Genomic DNA, 19,369 nt, shown 5'->3' with positions numbered 1-19,369 from the left:
CTATCATCTATCTATCATCTATCTATCTATCTATCTATCTATCTATCATCTATCTATCTATCATCTATCTATCATCTATCTATCTATCTATCATCTATCTATCTATCTATCATCTATCTATCATCTATCTATCTATCTATCTATCTATCATCTATCTATCATCTATCTATCTATCTATCTATCTATCTATCTATCATCTATCTATCTATCTATCTATCATCTATCTATCATCTATCTATCATCTATCTATCTATCTGTCTATCTAGAGTAAATTAAATGTACTGCTTATGTATGTATATTTAATGTATATAATCAGAGAATATAATAGAGCTGCAACAGTTGATTGGTCAATTAAAAGACAACTAATTAACAACCATTTTGGGCATCCATCATTTGTTTCATTCTGCTTTTGGACTCTTAAACATCAGGATTTGCTGCTTTTCTCTCATTTGTGTCAGAAAACGTCAGAGTTTCACTCTGCTGGGCGAAGGAAAACAACAATACGAACACCTCAGCTTGTGCTCCAGGAAACAGAGATGAGCTTTTTTCACATTAAATTAAAATGAAAACCTTAAATTGTCCGTTTTTATTAGGGTTCTCTTTTTTTGTGCCTGCTCAGAATGAGTAGCGGCTGAGGGAGTTGTTTTCCACCTTGTCTCTCTGCACAGCCTGTGAATGTCGCTCCCACCAACACGTGGGAATGTTCATTGCTTCACCAAAAAGGAATCTAAAATGATGTTACGCTCCCTGTAGGGAAGCACTTGCTCTGGTTCGGAAAACACCAGTGTCAGGAGGCCTGGACTGCTTATTGTCAGGCTGCTTCAAGAGCAAGGCAGAGACAAAGAGCACCGGGACAGATGGACTCCTGGACGGGTGGAGTGTAACCACGCCATGATGGAGGAGGAAGGTTAGTTGACAGCTGACAGTTACGGCTGACCTTGCATTTCTCAGCCCATCCACGGCTCATGGTTTATGTCTGGGTGAGTCGTCCTGGCCCAGACAACCAGTTTCAACACAGCTTGAATCGTTTGCATGAACTTTAAAGGTTTCATGTGCAGCTGCAAGTTATTAACATTGTTTGTGGCAGATTTAAATAAAATGTTATTTTCTTTTTTTTTTGTAATATAAATGTTTGTTTTTCTGTTTACATTTGTAGTTTGTACATTGTACTTTTCTTCTTGCCTGGATTCAAAGTGCCCGAAGACGACAGAGACTCTTCTGTGGTGCATCAGAGGGCTGAGACCCTCGCTAGTTAGCTTAGCATAATGAATGCAAGTGGATGGGAAGTGTTAGCATAGCTTTGTCTCAGAGGGACACATTGGATCAACAGTGAAGTGTGTAACAGAGAGGCAAGAGAAAGCTGCCACACTGCCCTCTAGTGGTTCAAATTTAAACTCCCCTCAGATTTGACCAGTACTACAGAATACTGCAGTATTGAACGTACTGGACATGACATGAGGTTCACTCGAAGACTTTTTCCGTCCATCAAACTCCGCAAATTCACACAGTGAAGCTGCGACATTCAACTGTAGGAGGAAATAAGGAGAAAAACACAACTTTGACTTCAAGACGATTTATTTAGTCATTTTGAAGCTTCATCGAAGACGATAAAAATGACAGATACAACATTCATGAGACACTTTGATTAGTTTTTATTGACCGATTGTAATAAGAAAATGAGGACACCGGGGAAAAAAAGAGCTCGACGTCAAGAGGTCGTTGTTTCTTCTCGTTCCTGAGCTGAAGTCAGTTAAGTTCGTTATGAGGGAGTGAATTAGTGATGAATCCTCTTCATGTACCAATCAATCATCCACAGTAGCTGTTTTATTGCATGAGTTATGATTGATGTGTGTGTGTGTGTGTGTGGGGGGGGGGGCACCTGAAACGCATGTTGTTGTTTTTTTTAAGAGACTTTTTTCCCCAAAACTTCCCAATCACATTTTCATTCATCACATTTTATTCTGCAGAACAAAACGCAAAGGTCCCTCCAGCTCGTGTCCACCACAGATATTTTTGCTGACATTCAACCAAAAAAAAACAACCCGTTGACCGGTAACTGACGTCCGGCTCGCAGACGAGATGAGATACTGGGACGCGACTGCTGGCTGATTCTACAGGGGTCACAGTCAGAAGGCAGCTCCATCCACAGTGACTTTTCCTCTGACATCGTCCGCCTGCCGCCGCGTACTGCACCCCTCCTACATGCAGGCTTGGCCCAAACATGGACCGCGTTGGAGGCGTAACTGAGCCCGATTATAGACCCAAATGTGCTGCTATGACAAGAGGAGTCGCCTATCTGTCATCGTCTCGCGCATTAGAGCCAACATGGAGGAACCGACGTGGAACAAAGCAGCAGTGTCAGGGGTTTCTTCTGCATGTGGTCTGCTCTCACTGAGCAGGGTCACATTGCTGCTGGAATTCAGACAAAAATACGTAGAAATTTGCCTCGGAAGGTGCCAACAAATGACTGCACTCGTAGTTTCGGTTTTACACGCGGGGGTCACGTGACCTCAGATCGATTACGCCTGTTCCCGTTGCAGACCAAAAAAAAGGCAGGCGTTAGCGTGTGCTAGCAATTTTTTGAGGGCCAGTGGAAAAGGGCCTGTGAGGGGAAACCGTAAAGTTCCGTCCATAAACTGAAACAATGAGCTTCATAAATCCGAGTGAGCTGCAGAGCTGCTGATAATTGCACGCTACTGTCGTCTTCATAACGTAAACGCTAAACAGTTCTGCCTCCATGCGGCGCGCACAGGCAGCCTGAACACAAATCGCCTGCGAGAGGAATTCAGAGGTCAATTCAACTGTAGTGAATCGTCAGATTCTTTCTAACAATCTGGAGGAAGTCATTTTCTGTCCCAACATTCAACCTCTCGGTTGTTGTTGTTGTTGTTGTTTTACATATACCGATGATTTCAAGGTGTCAAGGTCACATGTGACATATTAATAACAAAGTCTAGAAACTGTAACAGCCATGGTTAGTCAGTGACAGATATTACTACCACCTGAGGTCCCTTGAGGTCTCCATCCAATGTCTTCCAGCGAGGGAGCCTCAAGGGCCCCGTGAGACTCTGAGCGCAGGAAATACTGTGCTAGCAAGCTAAAGAAATGTACACATATTAACATATATATGAATAAAAGCCCTAAAGAGTTACTCTCCATCTGCCCTTACAGGAACATTGTCCTGCCACTGTCAACATGACCGGTTCCACAGTGAAACCCCCATCAGTCAGTTCTGAAGACCCTTTGTCAAGCATTTTCAAAGCCAAGTGCTCCCAATTCACCAGGCACCATTACGGCGGCATGCAGTCCCAGAACTCATGGCAGATGCACTGGCAGAAGCCGTAGACCATGATCATGACCAGGCTGGCGGGGACCAGGCTCACCAGCAGCACCCCAATCGTTGTCCTCTGCATGATGAGTAAGTAGACCCCCATGGGCAGCGAGCTGAAGTACAGCAGCCCCAGCACCCACACCAGCGCCCGCGCTGACGTCTGGCACAGGAGGGCGGCGCAGTTCCACACTGTCCACCTCTGTGTGATGGACGCCATGGAGTCCTGACTGGATGAGCGGTAGCCACGGTTGTTAACGTGGGCTCCGTGTGGCTGGTGGTGGAGGTCCTGGTTTGAAGCAGGCACTGGTGGAGGTTCCATGATGGTGATGACCACAAAGTTGGGAGAGCCCCGGATGGAGGAGTAAGGGGTGGTGGTGGAGGATGAAGAGGCTGCTGGGGGATTGCCAGCCATCAGGGAGCTCAGGTGCCTGGGGCTCAGGAGCAGCTCTGTGGTGGCCTCCTGGTGGAAGTGGAGGTTCCTCTGGTTCCGGTTTTGGAGGGCCAGTGCTGCGACCAGGTTGCAGTCATCCGGCAGGCTGCTCACTGCCTCCCCCGCCAGTCTGGTGACATAACGGCAGAACGGGCACACCACAGCATTGGGGGGTGACTCACCGAGATCCAGGATCTTCGCAAGGCATTTGGAGCACAGACGGTGGCAGCACTCAAGCACCTTTGGCCTGCGACTCCCCAGGTTGTATGCACAGTAGCAGATTTTACACTCCAGCTCCTCCATGCTCAGTATGTCCCCATGGCCACAAACATCCTCAGAACTCTGCAGCTCAATCGTCATCGCAGTGTCCAGTTCTACTCAGCCTCAACATCCGAACACAGGTGCAGGCTCAGGAACGTGGCCAGTTTCCTGGCGACAACTCCCCAGTCCTCTGGAGGGTTACGCTTCATTGTGGCTGTCCGTTAGGCTCCCGTACTCTGTGTGTGTGTGTGTGTGTGTGTGTGTGTGTGCGTGTATGTGTGTGTGTTAGAGAGAGTGCAGGAAGCCCGTGGCAAGTTCTGGCCTTTTGGGTTCCGCTTGCCTCTGAGCAGTTGGGGTAACTGTGCTTGGTTTGGGGGTCCTTTCATGGGCCACACGAAAAGAGAGAGAAAGTGTGTGAGAGATTAAAGGAAAGACAGAGAGTGTGAGAGAGAGAGAGAGAGAGAGAGAGATAACTGTTAACACAGCATTAGAAGAGAACAAACAGAGGGGAAGGGACAACAAAGCCGCGCCTGTACAAACCAGAGCTGGAATTTTCGAGCCGGGTCTTTTGTTGCTCAGTGAAATTCAGTCCAATTAGTGGCTCTCACACACACACACACACACACACACACACACACACACACACACACACACACACACACACACACATACATACACACACGCTCAAACCTCTATCTTTGTAAGGACATTCATCAACATATTACATTCTTTAAATGGGTTCCCAACCTTTTCAAGGCCCAGTTATTCATACTTGTAATGAGCCACATGTCCATTCAATAAAAAAGTTCCCAGCTATTTTAGCTCTTCCGCAGTGGTGCAAGTACAATAAAACATTATTCACCGCTCTCAGTTTTGAATATTCTCTCTTGATTTTTAAAATAAGGTATCAGCTTTTTTCTGAATCAGTTCTTCAGTTAATGTCTTGAACAGTTTACAACTACTGGCCATAGAGAATGGTGTGTGTGTGTGTGTGTGTGTGTGTGTGTCTGTGTGTGCGCGCACGTGTATGTGTGTGTGTGTGTGTGTGTGTGCGTGTAATGTGAAAATGTGCTCACGTGTACACACACAGTTTAAACTACCACATTTCCTGCGCTACGCATATTACATTTTATTTTGAAAATCCCCACCGGATCTACAGTAGCAGACATCCCGGTTTAGTTGACCGAGGTCTGTGCCGGAGGAGCAGAGCTGAGGGGCCCCCGGTCGCGTTCCAATGCTGGGCAACCGGGAAGCAGGAGCCGAGGACGGCGGGGAGGCGGCTGCAGGGGCGGAGATCCGGGCACACGGCGGGGAGAAGATGCCCTCTGGCCGGCCAGGGTGTCGCCTCAGCGGCCTGGTCAGCTGGAGGCAGAGACCGTGCAGGACTTCCACCTTGTTTGCTGCAGCCAACACGGCGCTTTGGTAGGCACCATCATCACCACCATCATCACCACCACCACCACCACCACCACCATCATCATCATCATCATCATCATCATCATGACGCAGGGATATCAGGCAATATATCAGTAGAAATACTTCTACCCTGAATGAGAGAGTATTTCCTGGATCCCGAGGCTCCTCACTGGTTTAACTTGTTGTGCTTTTACCTAAACGTGTTGTTCTGTCCTCGTCAGCGCGGCAGCAGCAGAGAATTTAAGGACAAAATAAATATGTGTGTACAGTTACTGCCATCAGTAGTAGTATCGGTGGTGTATTTCTGTGTCTTGGTTACTATCGTAGTAGTCACAAGGCCAGGGGTTCCCACTGATTACATCTGATAATATTTAGAGTTTCAATGTAATGATGTTAGTTGTGTTTCGTTGCAAGGTAAATTGCCTCAGAAATGATTGTGTGAAAGTAGGTTAGTGTCATTTTAAGGGCGTTTAACGACACTGCTGCAATGCCAATATAACTTTTAATTTTGAAGATTATTCAGAGTCAGACGTTAGAACTACAATATGAAAAATATATGTAGGGGGGGGGAAAAAACACGTTAAATACAAACTAATTAAAGACCTGAAATATTTGGGAGAAAACATACATGTAAACTCAATATATGTGATGTCAGCACAGTTATTAATAACAGAGACAACGGGCATCCTCTTCTGTGCAACTTTGATTAAATAGTAACCTTGAATGATTATATTTATGGAACTTGGTAAGTATCATGTTGTTGTTTGAACAAACGGCCACAGGGGGGAGCTGTTGCTGCCAATCTTCAGCATGCTTGGCACATTTTCCTGAGAGCATAATTACACTCGATCAAAGACAACAGAATCGCTGAAGTATCACGTTAAACCGTTTAACTGCAGTTGTACCAGTATATGCTTGTGAGATGTGTATTCATCCACATGGTCACGAATCTGGGTGACGACCAAGTTCAGGCGTCAAGACGTGTGACTCATTGAGTGCATCAGACTGGACCACCAACCAACCCAAGAAATAGTCACCCAAACATGGTCGATACAGTTTCTGTTTATTTTAATATTTTTAAAAGCTCAACATATTCCTTTTACACTCAAATATTAATATAAATATAAGATTTATATTAATATTTGAGTGTAAAAAGAAAAAATATTTGACAAATATCAACATGAATAGGATTTTTGCTCTTAAATTATTCGTATAAACAGGTACTGATTTGGAGTGCTTAGGTCACATGACGTGGCAGCGAGCGAACAAAGGTAATGCTTTTGCAGTTCATGAGAAAAGTTATGATTTTAGCATGACAATATTATTATAAGGCAATAAAATGCAATATTTGATATCAGCGGGAGATACGGCGCTCCGTCCGTCAGCCTACCAAAGCCTCTCACCTGATGATGGCGGCTCATGTTGCGTCCGTTGCACGAGATGAACCGTCTCTGGTGTCTGCAGGTTCGTAGCCTTCACCTCCTTTCGGGCATACAGCCTCCTGGCCGTCCTGCTGGCGCTGCTGGTCGTCATGGCAACCGCCAGAGACATCATTCGATCCAGGCCTACAGGTAACACTTTCAAGACATTTTTTAGTTGGATTCCTCGTTACTTTTCTGTGTATTATCTGTTTCTGTCATGGCATTTTGTACCCCAAAGGTCAAAGGTTCGACTTCAGAGCGACCACTGTAGTGATGAACTTTGTTCTCACGCCTGCTGAATTTATTTTCACTCATATATTATGAGTCGGGACAAACAGGGACGTGAATGCAACCGGCCTGGTTGGAGGAGGAATACAACCATGAAGCACGCGTTCTAGTTTTTATACCTGAGAACGTAGAACAGATCAGACAATGATGACACAGTCCTTCGTTTCAGCCCTGAACAGGGTCACAACAGTCGAGGCTTTCTTCCAAGTCCCGCTCAAACCGTCAGCTGATTTCACCCTGATGGTGACTCATTAGGGTGACTCCTGAGAGTGACTCGTTATCCTTGTGCATATTTCCATTGCTGCTGATTAACAAATCCATCTTTGTTTTCCAGGAGGTGTCTTATGGCGCAGCATGACAGCAAGGTAGGACACCGATAAGCACTTGATGTATGTTTGGTGTTTGTGTGAGAGCAGATTTGGGGGTTTCTTAAGAGGCAGGTGGGTGGTGCTAAACGTATGGTATGCTATGGTAATCATATGGTATGCTATGGTGTAGTATGGTATGGTAATCATATGGTATGCTATGGTGTAGTATGGTATGGTAATCGTATGGTATGCTATGGTGTAGTATGGTATGGTAATCGTATGGTATGCTATGGTGTAGTATGGTATGGTAATCGTATGGTATGCTATGGTGTAGTATGGTATGGTAATCGTATGGTATGCTATGGTGTAGTATGCTATGGTAATCGTATGGTATGCTATGGTGTAGTATGGTATGGTAATCGTATGGTATGCTATGGTGTAGTATGGTATGGTAATCGTATGGTATGCTATGGTGTAGTATGCTATGGTAATCGTATGGTATGCTATGGTGTAGTATGGTATGGTAATCGTATGGTATGCTATGGTGTAGTATGGTATGGTAATCGTATGGTATGCTATGGTGTAGTATGCTATGGTAATCGTATGGTATGCTATGGTGTAGTATGCTATGGTAATCGTATGGTATGCTATGGTGTAGTATGGTATGGTAATCGTATGGTATGCTATGGTGTAGTATGGTAATCGTATGGTATGCTATGGTGTAGTATGGTATGGTAATCGTATGGTATTGTATGCTAACTTCCTGCTGAACTACAGAAATACTCACTGGTTCCACCACAGAAAATCGCAGAAATCCCCATTTTACACTTCAGGCGCTGACCTCACGTTGACCTCGAACCATTTGGACATGGTCTCCATTTGTATTTGAGAGGTAGACAGGAAATGATGCGGCTTGGCGTGACACGCGGCAAAAACCCCTGGCCAGATTCTCTTAGCGTCTGTCTGTCTGTCTGTCTGTCTCTCTCTGACTGCCTTGTGACATTTGTAGGGTGGACTTGTGTTGTTGTCACCTGCTGTTGTCCGTCACAAGTGTTTTGTGGGTCATTGTGCATCAAGGAGATTAGCTGCTGACCCAAAATATGAGCTGACAGCTGGGGCAGTTGGACCAACAGTGTGTGCGTGTGCGCGTGCACGTCCGTGCATGTGTGTGTGTGCGCGCGTGCTGACTGGGCTCCTCCCAGATCTCAAACCTGTAAAAATCTATTTAGTTTTCGACTTTTTTTTTTTCCAGGGGTTCTCAGCTACGACCTCTTAACCTCATCCGAGCACCTAGAGAATAAATGTCAGCGTTGGTTGCGTGTGGTGTTCCACTTCTTCACTTGACAAGAACAACATCGTTTTCACGGATTAAGAACGTCTAAACCCGAAAAATCTAGATTCCATCTCATGCCACAAATCAGACTGAATACCAGTCAACATGATCTCAGATAGCTATTATTAGAGTATATTTACTGTACATGTACTCACTCGCAGTAGTAGATAGATAGATAGATAGATAGATAGATATATAGATAGGAGGGAGGAGTAGAGTTTTGAGTGTACATGATGCATTAGGTGTCACTAGTAAACGTGGACAAACGTCATGTGACTTGTGTGATTTGTGTTTTTGAAGTGTTGCTTTGAGCTGTTTGTTTCTTCAGAACACCCTGTGTGTCTTAAGAGTTGTGAAACCTGAGCGCTGTGTGTGTGTGTTTGTGTGTGTGTGTGTTTGTGACTCAGCTGTTTCTCCGCTGCTCCAGAGATTTGACGTATAGCAGCTGAGCCAATCAGTGCACTTGTCACAGAGGGGGCGTGCTTCAGAGCCAAGCCCCTGATTGGAGGGAGGCCGACTGGTGGAAAACAACACAACAAAGCAACAAGCAGTTTCATCACTGCCGATTGACGTTGAGGAGTCGTAAATAAACAAGAGTCACGGCGTTAAAACTGTTAAAGCCGACTTGTGTTTCCAGCTCACCACCCGTCTTTACCAGTTAAGACATTCCAAACACATTCAATAAACTTCCCTTTCAGACACTGTTGAGAATCTTGAAGACGGCTGGATCAGCGCCAGTTAGTGGACCAGTTGCTCTGGAGCAAGGAATCAAAACCTGATTTTGCAATGATCGTGATCGATTATTGGTGAGTTTGGGGGATTACTGATCACCCGACTGGATTAAGAAGAGGTTTAAAATGATTAAGAGAATTAAGATGGATTAATAGTAGAGTTAGTAAACTGACGTTTCCGGTCAGTTTAGCTGTTGTTAGCTGCCAGTCTCCATTAGCAGCAAGCTAAATATACGTGGCTGGCTCTTTCTGCATCCTGGAGATATAAAGAAGTACTGCAGGAGGGAAAAACATCTTTGTGGGATGAATACTCTTATTAGCGAGTACTTGAGAGGTTGAATACACTTTTGGGTGAAATGCTGTTTTTTTCAGAGTGAAAGTGTTAACTGACATCGGTGGACTTCCAGAGCTGTTCAGAAAGTGGTGTGTTACCGTTGACTTCTAATAAAAGCGGGGGGGGGGGGATTGTGGGGGATTGCCGACAAATCTCACCTTTGCCAGCAGGTTTACTTTCCTCCTTGAGATTTGGTTCAAATAAACAGAGTTTTTACAGAAACAGGAAGCCAGCGCTGTCCAGCTATCCCATCCAACAGTCCCATAATGACTCTACCCCTGCAGTCACCTGTCTGTCAACCCTTTGCTCCCTCCACCTCCGTATACAGATTTTCCTCTGCTTATTGACATCATGTGACGTGTCATGCATCGTAACGTCTACAGCCAGCAGGTGGCATCCATCCCTTTTACATTATTACAGGTACTTTTAGCCTCTTTTTAGAGGATAAACGCTGTCATTTTACAATGAGAAGTCTTCCAAACGCAATGTCATTAACAGTTCTCGGAAATAACCACTTCTGCTTTTACCCGAGAGTTAAGCATCTCTTCCCACCCGGACCGGTTGCTTTGTCACCCGGCGTTATCCCCAAATACCCAGGAAGCTGGTGGTGTAACCGTAGTTAACGTTGTTCCAGTAAAGATGAAAACGGCGGCGGGTTGTTAATCATGGCTGGAGTAACCGCCAAAATGTGGCAAACAACACTGTCGATACCTGGGAGAGTATGAGACACGCACGTCCTCCCTCATCTGTTTCCATGCCACGACACAAGCGGAGGTGTGTTTGGGAAGTTATTTTGGGGGGGGGGGGGTTGCTGTTTCTGCCCCCCCCCCCCCATCATCCTCCTGATGGCTGCCTGTCAGAATGTAGCGTGACTGGGTTATTTTTAGATAAGGCTGCTTGAAATAGTCCAACCAGAGCTTCATTGAGGATAAACACAAGCTGCCATCGCGCCGTGTGGCACGTAAAACCTGAGTTTGGCTCGACCCTGAGTTTGCGCCGGAGTCTTCCATCGCTGGGAAAGACACAAAGACATTCTCCCTTGCTTTTGCCTGCTACCACGTGAAAACATCGCGGTGTCGTGTACTTCCTGGCTGCTTTTAAGAGTACCGTAGAGTCTTCGTCAGGTTCCTGAACATCTTGAGATGTCACCTGAAGACCGTGGGGCAGGACTGAGGTAGGATTTGATCCAGAGGCTGGAGAGAGAGAGAGAGAGAGAGCAGAGCACCGGCCTGTTTCTTTGGCTTTGTCTGAAAGCATCTATTCACCCGAATTATCAAATCTTGCAGGTTTTGGTTTTGATTTTTCCATCGTTTGTTTCCAACTCTCCTCCACCTGTTGGGGGGGGGGGTGTTGTGAATTTGTCTCCGTAAAGAAACCTGGCTCGTGGTTAAAATTCCCTCCTTTGGTTGAACTGAAGCTTTTGTAATTACTTAGAAACCCTTCATGTTGGGTCTGCCGTGCTGCTTTTGTTGGATTGGGCAATCGGTGCCTGATGACGCATCTCACAGGCTCAACTGACGCTTGATTCCCGACAGATCCGCAAAACAGAATCAACTCTGAGAGGAACATGCTGTTGCGTCATCGCTGGCGTCTTGTATTCCCTACAGCATTTGGCTCGGTGTCATACATGTGGACTGACCTTCTCGCCGCGGTGTTAACAGTAAATTCAATCACGCGGGACTCCTGCTCTCTCACTCTACTGTATATCAGCCTGTAAGAACATAAACAGGTATTAGTTGCCTCAGAGAGAGGATTCCTGTGGTTTGCGCCCGAGCAGACAAATGGGGAAACATAGGTACACCCCCTCCTTGGTTTTTGCCGCCATTCCTCACATTGTCTCGCTCTATTTTTAAAGCGCCGTCAGAGGGCTTGTTAGAGCTCAGACTTGCTGCCCCCGTGTTGTTGTAGTGATTACTGATTTGGGGGAGAGAACTTGTAAGAGTTCGACAGCTGCCACCCTTTGTTCCCTCCTGCCGTGCTGCACCGTGGAGAAGCCAGAAGACATTTCTCTGTCTGAAATTTATGCATCCGTACACTGGGGGGGTCTGAGGGGGGGGCTGGGGGGCTCCGGTGTCTGGGCCCTCTCGGGCTTTCTGGAAACACCTAGACATCAAAACACTGATGAATCAGTGACGGTGGAGAACAACAGGTGTCTGTGCCTGAGCTGGCTGCCCTGTAAAAGAGACGTGTTTGCGTCGATTCATATCTCAGTAGTTCTAGTACCAGTACTACAGTAAGATTTCCTCAAAGTAAATATAAGTACAATCATTTTTTTGAGGCCTGCATCTCAGACCTCAGTCTTGAGGCACCGGTAATGCTCGTGACAAATTTGTTGTTGATCTAAAGAAAACGTTTGTTGAGTTGATTGAGTGAAAGACACACAGACGCATCTGGAAATATCTCACTCTCAGGGTGCGAGGAGTTTAGGGCGTAACGTAACCAATCAGTGTCACCTGCAGTAAGATGGCGGATCCAGCAGGTTTGAAAGATGATCTTGTTTCTCTCTTGTCGGTGTAGAAATATTTCAGAAGCTAAAGCGGCTGATCAGTCATGGGAGAATCATACTTGATTGTATTGAATCAAACTTTTGTGGGACCCAAAACGGTCCTGATTGATTTAGAGATTAGCAACACGGCTTTCACGCCTCACATTGAACTCGGCACCCAGATTTTCACTGATTAGATGACTTTCTGGATTGGAAAATCCAGGTCCAAGTCCTGGTCCAAGTCCTGGGCCAATCCATGACGACATGCGTCTCTTTCCAGGTACATGTCTGTCTTTCGTGGAACGAAGAAAGGCTTATCTTGTGCATTGGCTATAATTACTTCATGGTATCACTCTCACATGTTGAGCCCATCATGTTTCCCTGGAAACGTGCCTCCTGCGGGGGCTTGTGCCTGGAAGGCGAGAGGGGAGCAGAGGGTTGACCTTTCGTCATACGGGTTATGTGAGACACGTCTGGGTGTTGGGGACAGCTGGGAGGGGTTGGCGGGTGTGGATGAGACGCTGCAGCTGAAGAGAGCTCTCTGAGGCCGCTATGAAGGTTCATCTTCCATTAAAAGGGATTCCGCACCAGTCATGAGCTTGATAATTCAAACCTTTTACTGACAGAATATCTCACCAATTGTTGGAGAGATGTTGAAACGTGCTGCACATAGTCGTGACCCCTGAGATGAACTCGCATCACTTTAGAGCTTCTTGACATTTCCGGCAGGTCAAAATCGCCTCAGTCACCAAACGGTTCGTCCAGAATTTGGCTTTAAGACTGAAGAGTCGTGACAAAACTCACTTGAGGTCCATCAGCTTAAGCTGTGCTTTGTTTACCTTTTTGGACCACAATCACGTGCTTTTCAAGATGAGGAAGAGTCGGCTTCAGAGGGAATGTCATCAGGGGGCTTTAGGCTGACAGCAGGGGGCGGGGGGGGGGGCAGCGGCCGTGCCAGAACTCAATCTAGGATCGAAGTACTTGATATGATTTTGCAGTGAACCAACCCAGCTCTAGTTTCAAAACATGCTGCAAAACTGCTAAACACACACACACACACACACACACATGCACGCACACGCACACACACACACTGCTCTTTCGACGTCATAAGAAATTAGAACAGCCTCCACTCTTAGAGCTCCATCTCACTCTAGATTATATTACAAGAAAATTGCAACTTCTAGGGAGTCTCCTAAGCCCCTCCCACTGGCCAAGAACACGCTAGCGCCCCCCTACAGCCAGGCGTCCTCTGCAATGGGAACATCTTTAATCAGGTTTCAGTCCCGGCTGTGATCGGCATCGGTAGGAACAGGAAACCCGGGTTAACGTGATTTGGAGTGGGCCTCCGGTGTTTCCTGGTTCGGACGCTCACTTGTGATGAGTTCCCAGTTGTTTTGAAGATGACTAAAGTTTCTTCTGCCCTTCTTTTCCTGTAGCTGGGAGATCATCGACTCAGGCCAGGACAGCCGGTCTGGGGCTGGACTTCAGCTCAGTGACTCCCTCAAACTCTTCCTGCAGGAGACTTCGGCTTTCAAACAGCAAAACCCTGGCAAGGTGAGGCAGCAGGTGCCCTCCGGCTCAGCGGTCACTGTTTGCCTCGCCACTGGTCGGGGCTCTCTGACTAGTCGAAGCTCTCAAGGCTATGAACGATTGCTTGAAAATACACCTTGTTGGAGGAATCCTTTCAACCAAAAATTGATCGTTTTTACCTTCCCTCTTCGCTTCTGTAGTTTCCTTTCAGGTCCCTCCACCTGTCTGACAGGTAGAAAATGCTCGCTAAAAACGGGTACAGCAGACAGTTTTTAATTTGAGGTCAACATTCCGTGCGTGTCCCCGCCTCACGGACCTACTGACACTGTGCGTCAGAGGGGAAAAATTGCAATGTAACATTTTGTGTTGTCCTGTTTGTTTTCTTTCTCTTCCAGTTTTGCTTGCTGGTTTGCAGTCTGTGCACCTTCTTCGCCGTCTTAGGGCGCTACATTCCAGGGATCATTATCTCCTATATTTTAGGTAAGTTTAGGTTCAAGAAACCGCACCGTCATCCTCACAACACTGATAACTGCAGTTTACACTAGAATCTAATCCATGTTTTTTTTTTTTTTTGCTGTTTTCTGTCTGCAGTTCTGGCCGTCTTCCTTTGGCCTCTCGTTTCATCCCATGAGGTGGGTTTGTGGCTGGAGCCAGTTCTGCAGAAACTGAACTTCGGCATCGGAGAACTCTTTCAGAAAATCAAAGAGAATCACGGTAATCATTGCACTGCATACGAGGAGGAAATGAACAACTTGTTTGCAGTCAGCAGGCATTTAACTGTTCTTAGATCTGCTCTTAGTTTAAATCCATTTACTTAACCTCCAGCAGCAAATACCGAGAAGGTAACCTGTAGATGTGAGAGCTAAACGTCGGCTAGTTAACATGGACGGCAAAACTAAAACCTTGAATTTGAGCTAAAAAAACAAAAGAAAGGCAGTTATCCAGAAACACAACACATTACATTCTTGAAAGTAGTGATAAAAGAGCCGAAGGGTCTAAAAATGAGACATTTTTGATGTATAATGACGCGAAAGCCTGCTGGATGTGAGGATCCAATCAATACCCAGACGTCGCCTTCTCGTTCTTCTTAACGCCGCACCTGCAGCTGCTCATTTAGCGTTTCTGCGTTCGTTATCGCTCCAGAAAATTAAACCCCATGTTGTTTCCTCCCTGACAGAGAAGCGACTCATGCAGGCCCAGACTGAGAGGGAGGGCATCGAGTCGGACCTGTCCTCCATGTTTCCCAAGGTTGGCCGATCATCTCCTGTCAATCTAATTATGGCTCTGCCGACTGTCAGCCTCCAGTTAGAGCTAATTGAAACTCAGCACACATGATCCTCATCAGCATCCATGTCCTCAATTGTTCATCTTTCAGAAAAAAAACAAACTTCACTTACATGCGACTGGAATCCAGAAACTTGGAGAAAGAAAAAAAACCTCAGAAACAGTTCGTCTTTATGAGGCTTATTATTTTACTCATTATTGCCTCTGGTGGGTCAAAGTGGTATTACGTGACAGGGTGGGTCTGTCCTCTGGAGAACTCCCTGTGACATTATAGAACAGCATCAGAACTGTTATGGACACTTGTGGTTTTTTTTTTTTTTGTTTTTTCCTCTGCTGAGATGTAATTAGGCCTCATCAGTCTGAATTAGACAAACTTTCAAACTGCCGAGGAACCAAATTCCCACTTTTTCCAGAATTCCTCAGCCGCAGCTCAGGGGGGAAACTATCTGGTAAACGAAAGGTGGGAATTTTCCCCCAAACTAATTTTGAGAGATGCGAACTCGTCAGCTCCAGTGGAAACGGGAGCACCTGTTTTCCCTCAGAATGAAGGTTGTTGTGGATCTTGATGTTGACACAGGCAACTGTTAACTAAAACATGGCGCCAACCCATGGAGGCACAGAAGACATGATAAAGATTGTGTGAAATGGTCAAGCCAGCACGGCTGCCGCGGGAAGTCTGCAACAGCAGCCAAATAAAGTTTACAGCGTCACCTGTTTCCCTGGAAACAAATTATTGATGATCCGTGTGTTTCCCTCCTTCAGCTGGACTCCACGGTGTGTAAGGAGATGTCTGTGTCGGATACAGAGGTTTCTGACGTGACGTGGACCGACAACGGCACATTCAACCTGTCAGAGGGTCACACGCCGCAGACGGAGAACTCTGAAGGTGCGCGAGGCAGCTCCTCAGATGCCGCACTCTCGTTTCAGGGCTTTGCAGTTTTCCAGTCCGAGCTTTTTTGTTTGTAACTTGAACTCACCTCCACAGATCTGGACAGAGAGGAAGTGTTCGCCGGCGGCCTCCCAGATTTCCCCTCTCTTGACAACGGCATAACGACGAATGGCGATGACGATGATGACTTCAGCCTCGGCCTTCCCTCGAATCAGCCGCAGCTCCAGCAGCCAATCAAATCCAAGCATGCACCTCCTCCGTGCAAAGACAAAGCTCTGGAACTAGTCAACCAAATGGCGGGTGACGTCATCGCCGCCGCAGTCACAGCCGCTATCCAGGAGAGAATAGAAGCAGCTGTCGGCTTGTCGGCAGCAAGTGGAGACCAGGAGCGGTCAAGACTCCCTGAGTCTAGCAGGCTGCTGGAACTGGCCGAGGAGTCAGACAGCGAGGTGGAGGACTTTGAGCTGCTGGACCAGTCGGAACTGGAGCAGCTGGAAGGGGAGCTGGGGCTTGGAGAGGTGACGGCCCAGGCTCAAGAGGAACCCCAGACCGAGACCGGCTCACCGCCACCTGCTGGGTTCTTCTCTAAACTCCTGAGACGCCATTGATCGTTGAAGTCGGGCCAGCAGGGGAAGGGAGACCGATTCCAGAGGACTGTTAGGGGTTATGAGAAAATAACGTTTCCATTCTTCTTGTTTTTCCCCCGTAGAGTTAACATCACCATTTTAGAACCAAGCAGTCTGTGGAATGTGGAGGAAGAGGAAGTGATGTAAGCGAGGAAACATCCATCCTCATTTTGTCCCCAGGACGTTCAGGATCTGTGACGGCTGCGAAAGACAATCTTTTGCCATTCTAGCCTCCACGCCGTCATCTTTGCACACTCAAGTTGACGGCTGCACATAAAATGCGGGAAAAAAGAATCACTTGTGGTCGTCGATTGTACATCGCTGTTTTTATCCACGATCGTTGGGTTACTGGATTTGGTTCCAAGTGCTGTTTCATGACAAAATCAATCAGTGCCAAGTCGAGGTACCTTAGAGTCAGAAGATAGGGAGGCCAGAAGTTGAGTGGTTCAGTCCCTGGTTTGTCTGCGTCACAAGTGTCTCGTAAGTCACAGACAAGTCGCAGGGTTTTGAAGGAGCGACCCCGTGTTGGTAGATAGACCACCGCAGGACCTGGTGCCGGAGTCCCAGAGGAATGAGCGTCGGTCATTTCCAGAGCTAAACCAGCAGCAGAGGCCCTTCTCTCCTCTCTGGGACATTACAGAGCTCCAGACCTGTGCAGCTTGGCTGTCTAGCTGTTTGCTCTCCATTGGAGGCCTGGAGTTCCGTAATGTCCCGTAGAGGAGAGAGGGGCCTATGCTGCTGGTTTAGCTCTGGAAATGACAGTAAGTGTGTTTCCCTTGAAGTTCCTTTGAAATGGATTCACTTTTATTCGTCTCTTGTTGGCAAATTGTCAACTTTTGGGCAAATGCTCCAAAAGTGAGCGTAGGAAGGAGGAGAGTCGGGGACCCGGGATTTACACCTCTCAGTGAACGAGAACCAGAAAGTTACTGGCACCAGATCATGATCCATAACATATGGAGTATGAACATGAAATCAATATCAGTATATTGAGACGACCCCTCTGTACATATGAACCTGCCGGCAATGTGTTCTTGATTATATTTGAGTGGCCCCTGCAGTGTGTAGTTGTATAGTCATGTCATGCTCATGCACTGCATGTCGGTGGTTCCCAGCCTTCGGGGCTCTGTAGGAAATGGCTACTCGTGTATTTGAGTCTGTTGCCCTTCTTTTCTCTGAGTCGGTTTCGTAGTGACGGGGCCTCGTGGCAGAAACGTCCTGAGTGTGAAGTCTGAGGATTTATGCTCTGACACAAAAACATGTTTACTAACCGCATTGAGCGAAAGATCGGACCTGATCAGCTGGTAGGAATGGAACTGCTACAGAATCATCGTGAGTGAGGAGTCTTCTAAGTTGGGACGACATAGACCTACATTACGACAAAATAGAACTTTCAAAATGGCAGCACTCTTCATCAATGTGATTCTTGTGAAACTACGCTAGCATACCAGTCAGCCACTAACCTTTAATGACTATTAATGTCCCATCAATCTCATTTAGTCCACGGCTACTAGCTCGCTAACTTAGCGAGCTAGTAGCCGTGTCTGGCTGAGATTGTGTGTTGGGATTGATTTAAGACATTTTCTCTCTGAAGATGTTGGACCAAACAGCCAAACAAGGATTACTTGCATTAACAGACAATATTTTGAAATAAAAGGTCACTTTATCACCAGGAGCTCGATCATACATTAGCACGTTAGCTGCCAATATTACAGCCAGTCCTGTGTGCTGCATAATCCAAACACAGGTCCAGACATGACCAGACGATTGAAGAACCACGTAGCTGGAATTTATTAAACTAAGGTACAAGGTCTAAGATAAGATAAGACCCAGCCAGGAGTTCAGGATCTGCTTCTGTAATTAGGGTTGCTAACCGTCCCGTACGAGCCGGGACGCCCCGTATTTGAGCTAAAAGACACGCATACGCGTCAAACACGGGACGGTTGGCAATCCTTTCTGTAATAAAAAGATGGGATTTATATTTGAAATTTTAGTCGAAACCGCGGTTCGGCTTCTGTGACGAGGCCCCAGAAGAAGCGAAACGATCTATTAGATCTATTGATCTATTGTGTCAGGATCCACTGAATGAACATAAAGAATTAGCTTCTTCCTCTCTTTTTTTCTTTATACCAGCCAGTCAAATAACTTGTTTTTGTAATCGAAGCGCAGCCGCGTGTCATGTAACCTCTTGAATGAATCATGTTCATGTCTTGTATCAACGCAACTGTTCAGATGATTGTAGAAAATATGTGTTCATCAGTGCCTCCGAGGAGTTTGTAGCGGCCACAGGTAGTTTCTTGCTCACATGTCGCGACGAAGAAATGCTCCAGACTCTGAATCCTAATCAAGATGTGTTCTAGCTTCACTAAACAAAAGCTTTTTACAGTATTTATCCAGTTTTATCCAGTGATTCCTTTACTCGTGGCCATCTGGTCATGTAGTGCAGTTACTATCAAATGACACATCCATTTGGTCCTGGTTCTAACAGATGTAGCTGATTCAGAGCCAAACTGCTTGGACAAAAAAAAAAAAAAAAGTACTTTTATGTAACTAAACTCAAGAATGTCAATAAAATGTCATGATGCAGCTCGTAGTCGTTTGTGTTCAAATAGCAAAGCATGAAAGACCCCCTTTGAGGATCAACCATGTCATGTCATAGCTTATTTTAAATATATTAAATTGTTAGCAGTTCTGAGCCACGG

At 46.3% G+C, this 19,369-nt stretch overlaps 2 protein-coding genes across 2 annotated transcripts; one reads left to right on the top strand and one right to left on the bottom strand.

Moving 5' to 3' along the window:
- The first annotated feature begins 766 nt into the window (after positions 1-766).
- On the top strand, positions 767-19,325 carry retreg1 (reticulophagy regulator 1). The gene is made up of 10 exons (XM_086204416.1): positions 767-907; positions 3,172-5,444; positions 6,903-7,009; positions 7,482-7,512; positions 13,778-13,895; positions 14,267-14,351; positions 14,463-14,585; positions 15,049-15,119; positions 15,918-16,041; positions 16,141-19,325. Exons 2-10 carry the CDS (start codon positions 5,257-5,259, stop codon positions 16,650-16,652), a joined length of 1,359 nt encoding a protein of 452 aa, XP_086060542.1. The 5' UTR covers positions 767-907; positions 3,172-5,256; the 3' UTR covers positions 16,653-19,325.
- On the bottom strand, positions 1,664-4,397 carry rnf182 (ring finger protein 182). Its single transcript, XM_086204417.1, has one exon. The coding sequence runs from the start codon at positions 4,119-4,121 to the stop codon at positions 3,291-3,293; it is 831 nt and encodes a 276-aa protein (XP_086060543.1). The 5' UTR covers positions 4,122-4,397; the 3' UTR covers positions 1,664-3,290.
- Positions 19,326-19,369: the final 44 nt, after the last annotated feature.

The sequence above is a fragment of the Aulostomus chinensis genome, chromosome 5 (assembly GCF_037954235.1).
Source record: "Aulostomus chinensis isolate RoL2024-O1b breed Wild chromosome 5, RoL_Achi_v1.0, whole genome shotgun sequence".
Lineage (NCBI taxonomy): Eukaryota > Metazoa > Chordata > Actinopteri > Syngnathiformes > Aulostomidae > Aulostomus > Aulostomus chinensis.
The sequence above is the reverse complement of the archived record's forward strand: the minus strand, read 5'-3'. Positions and strand labels throughout refer to the sequence as shown.

What these genes read in the sequence shown, in the direction of transcription:
- rnf182 (XM_086204417.1), bottom strand. Translation starts at nt 4,121, where the DNA reads ATGACGATTGAGCTGCAGAGTTCTGAGGATGTTTGTGGCCATGGGGAC.
- retreg1 (XM_086204416.1), top strand. Translation starts at nt 5,257, where the DNA reads ATGCTGGGCAACCGGGAAGCAGGAGCCGAGGACGGCGGGGAGGCGGCT. An exon ending in CATTATCTCCTATATTTTAG is followed by an intron (nt 14,352 to 14,462) that starts GTAAGTTTAGGT and finishes TTCTGTCTGCAG; the next exon opens with TTCTGGCCGTCTTCCTTTGG. An exon ending in TGTCCTCCATGTTTCCCAAG is followed by an intron (nt 15,120 to 15,917) that starts GTTGGCCGATCA and finishes TCCCTCCTTCAG; the next exon opens with CTGGACTCCACGGTGTGTAA.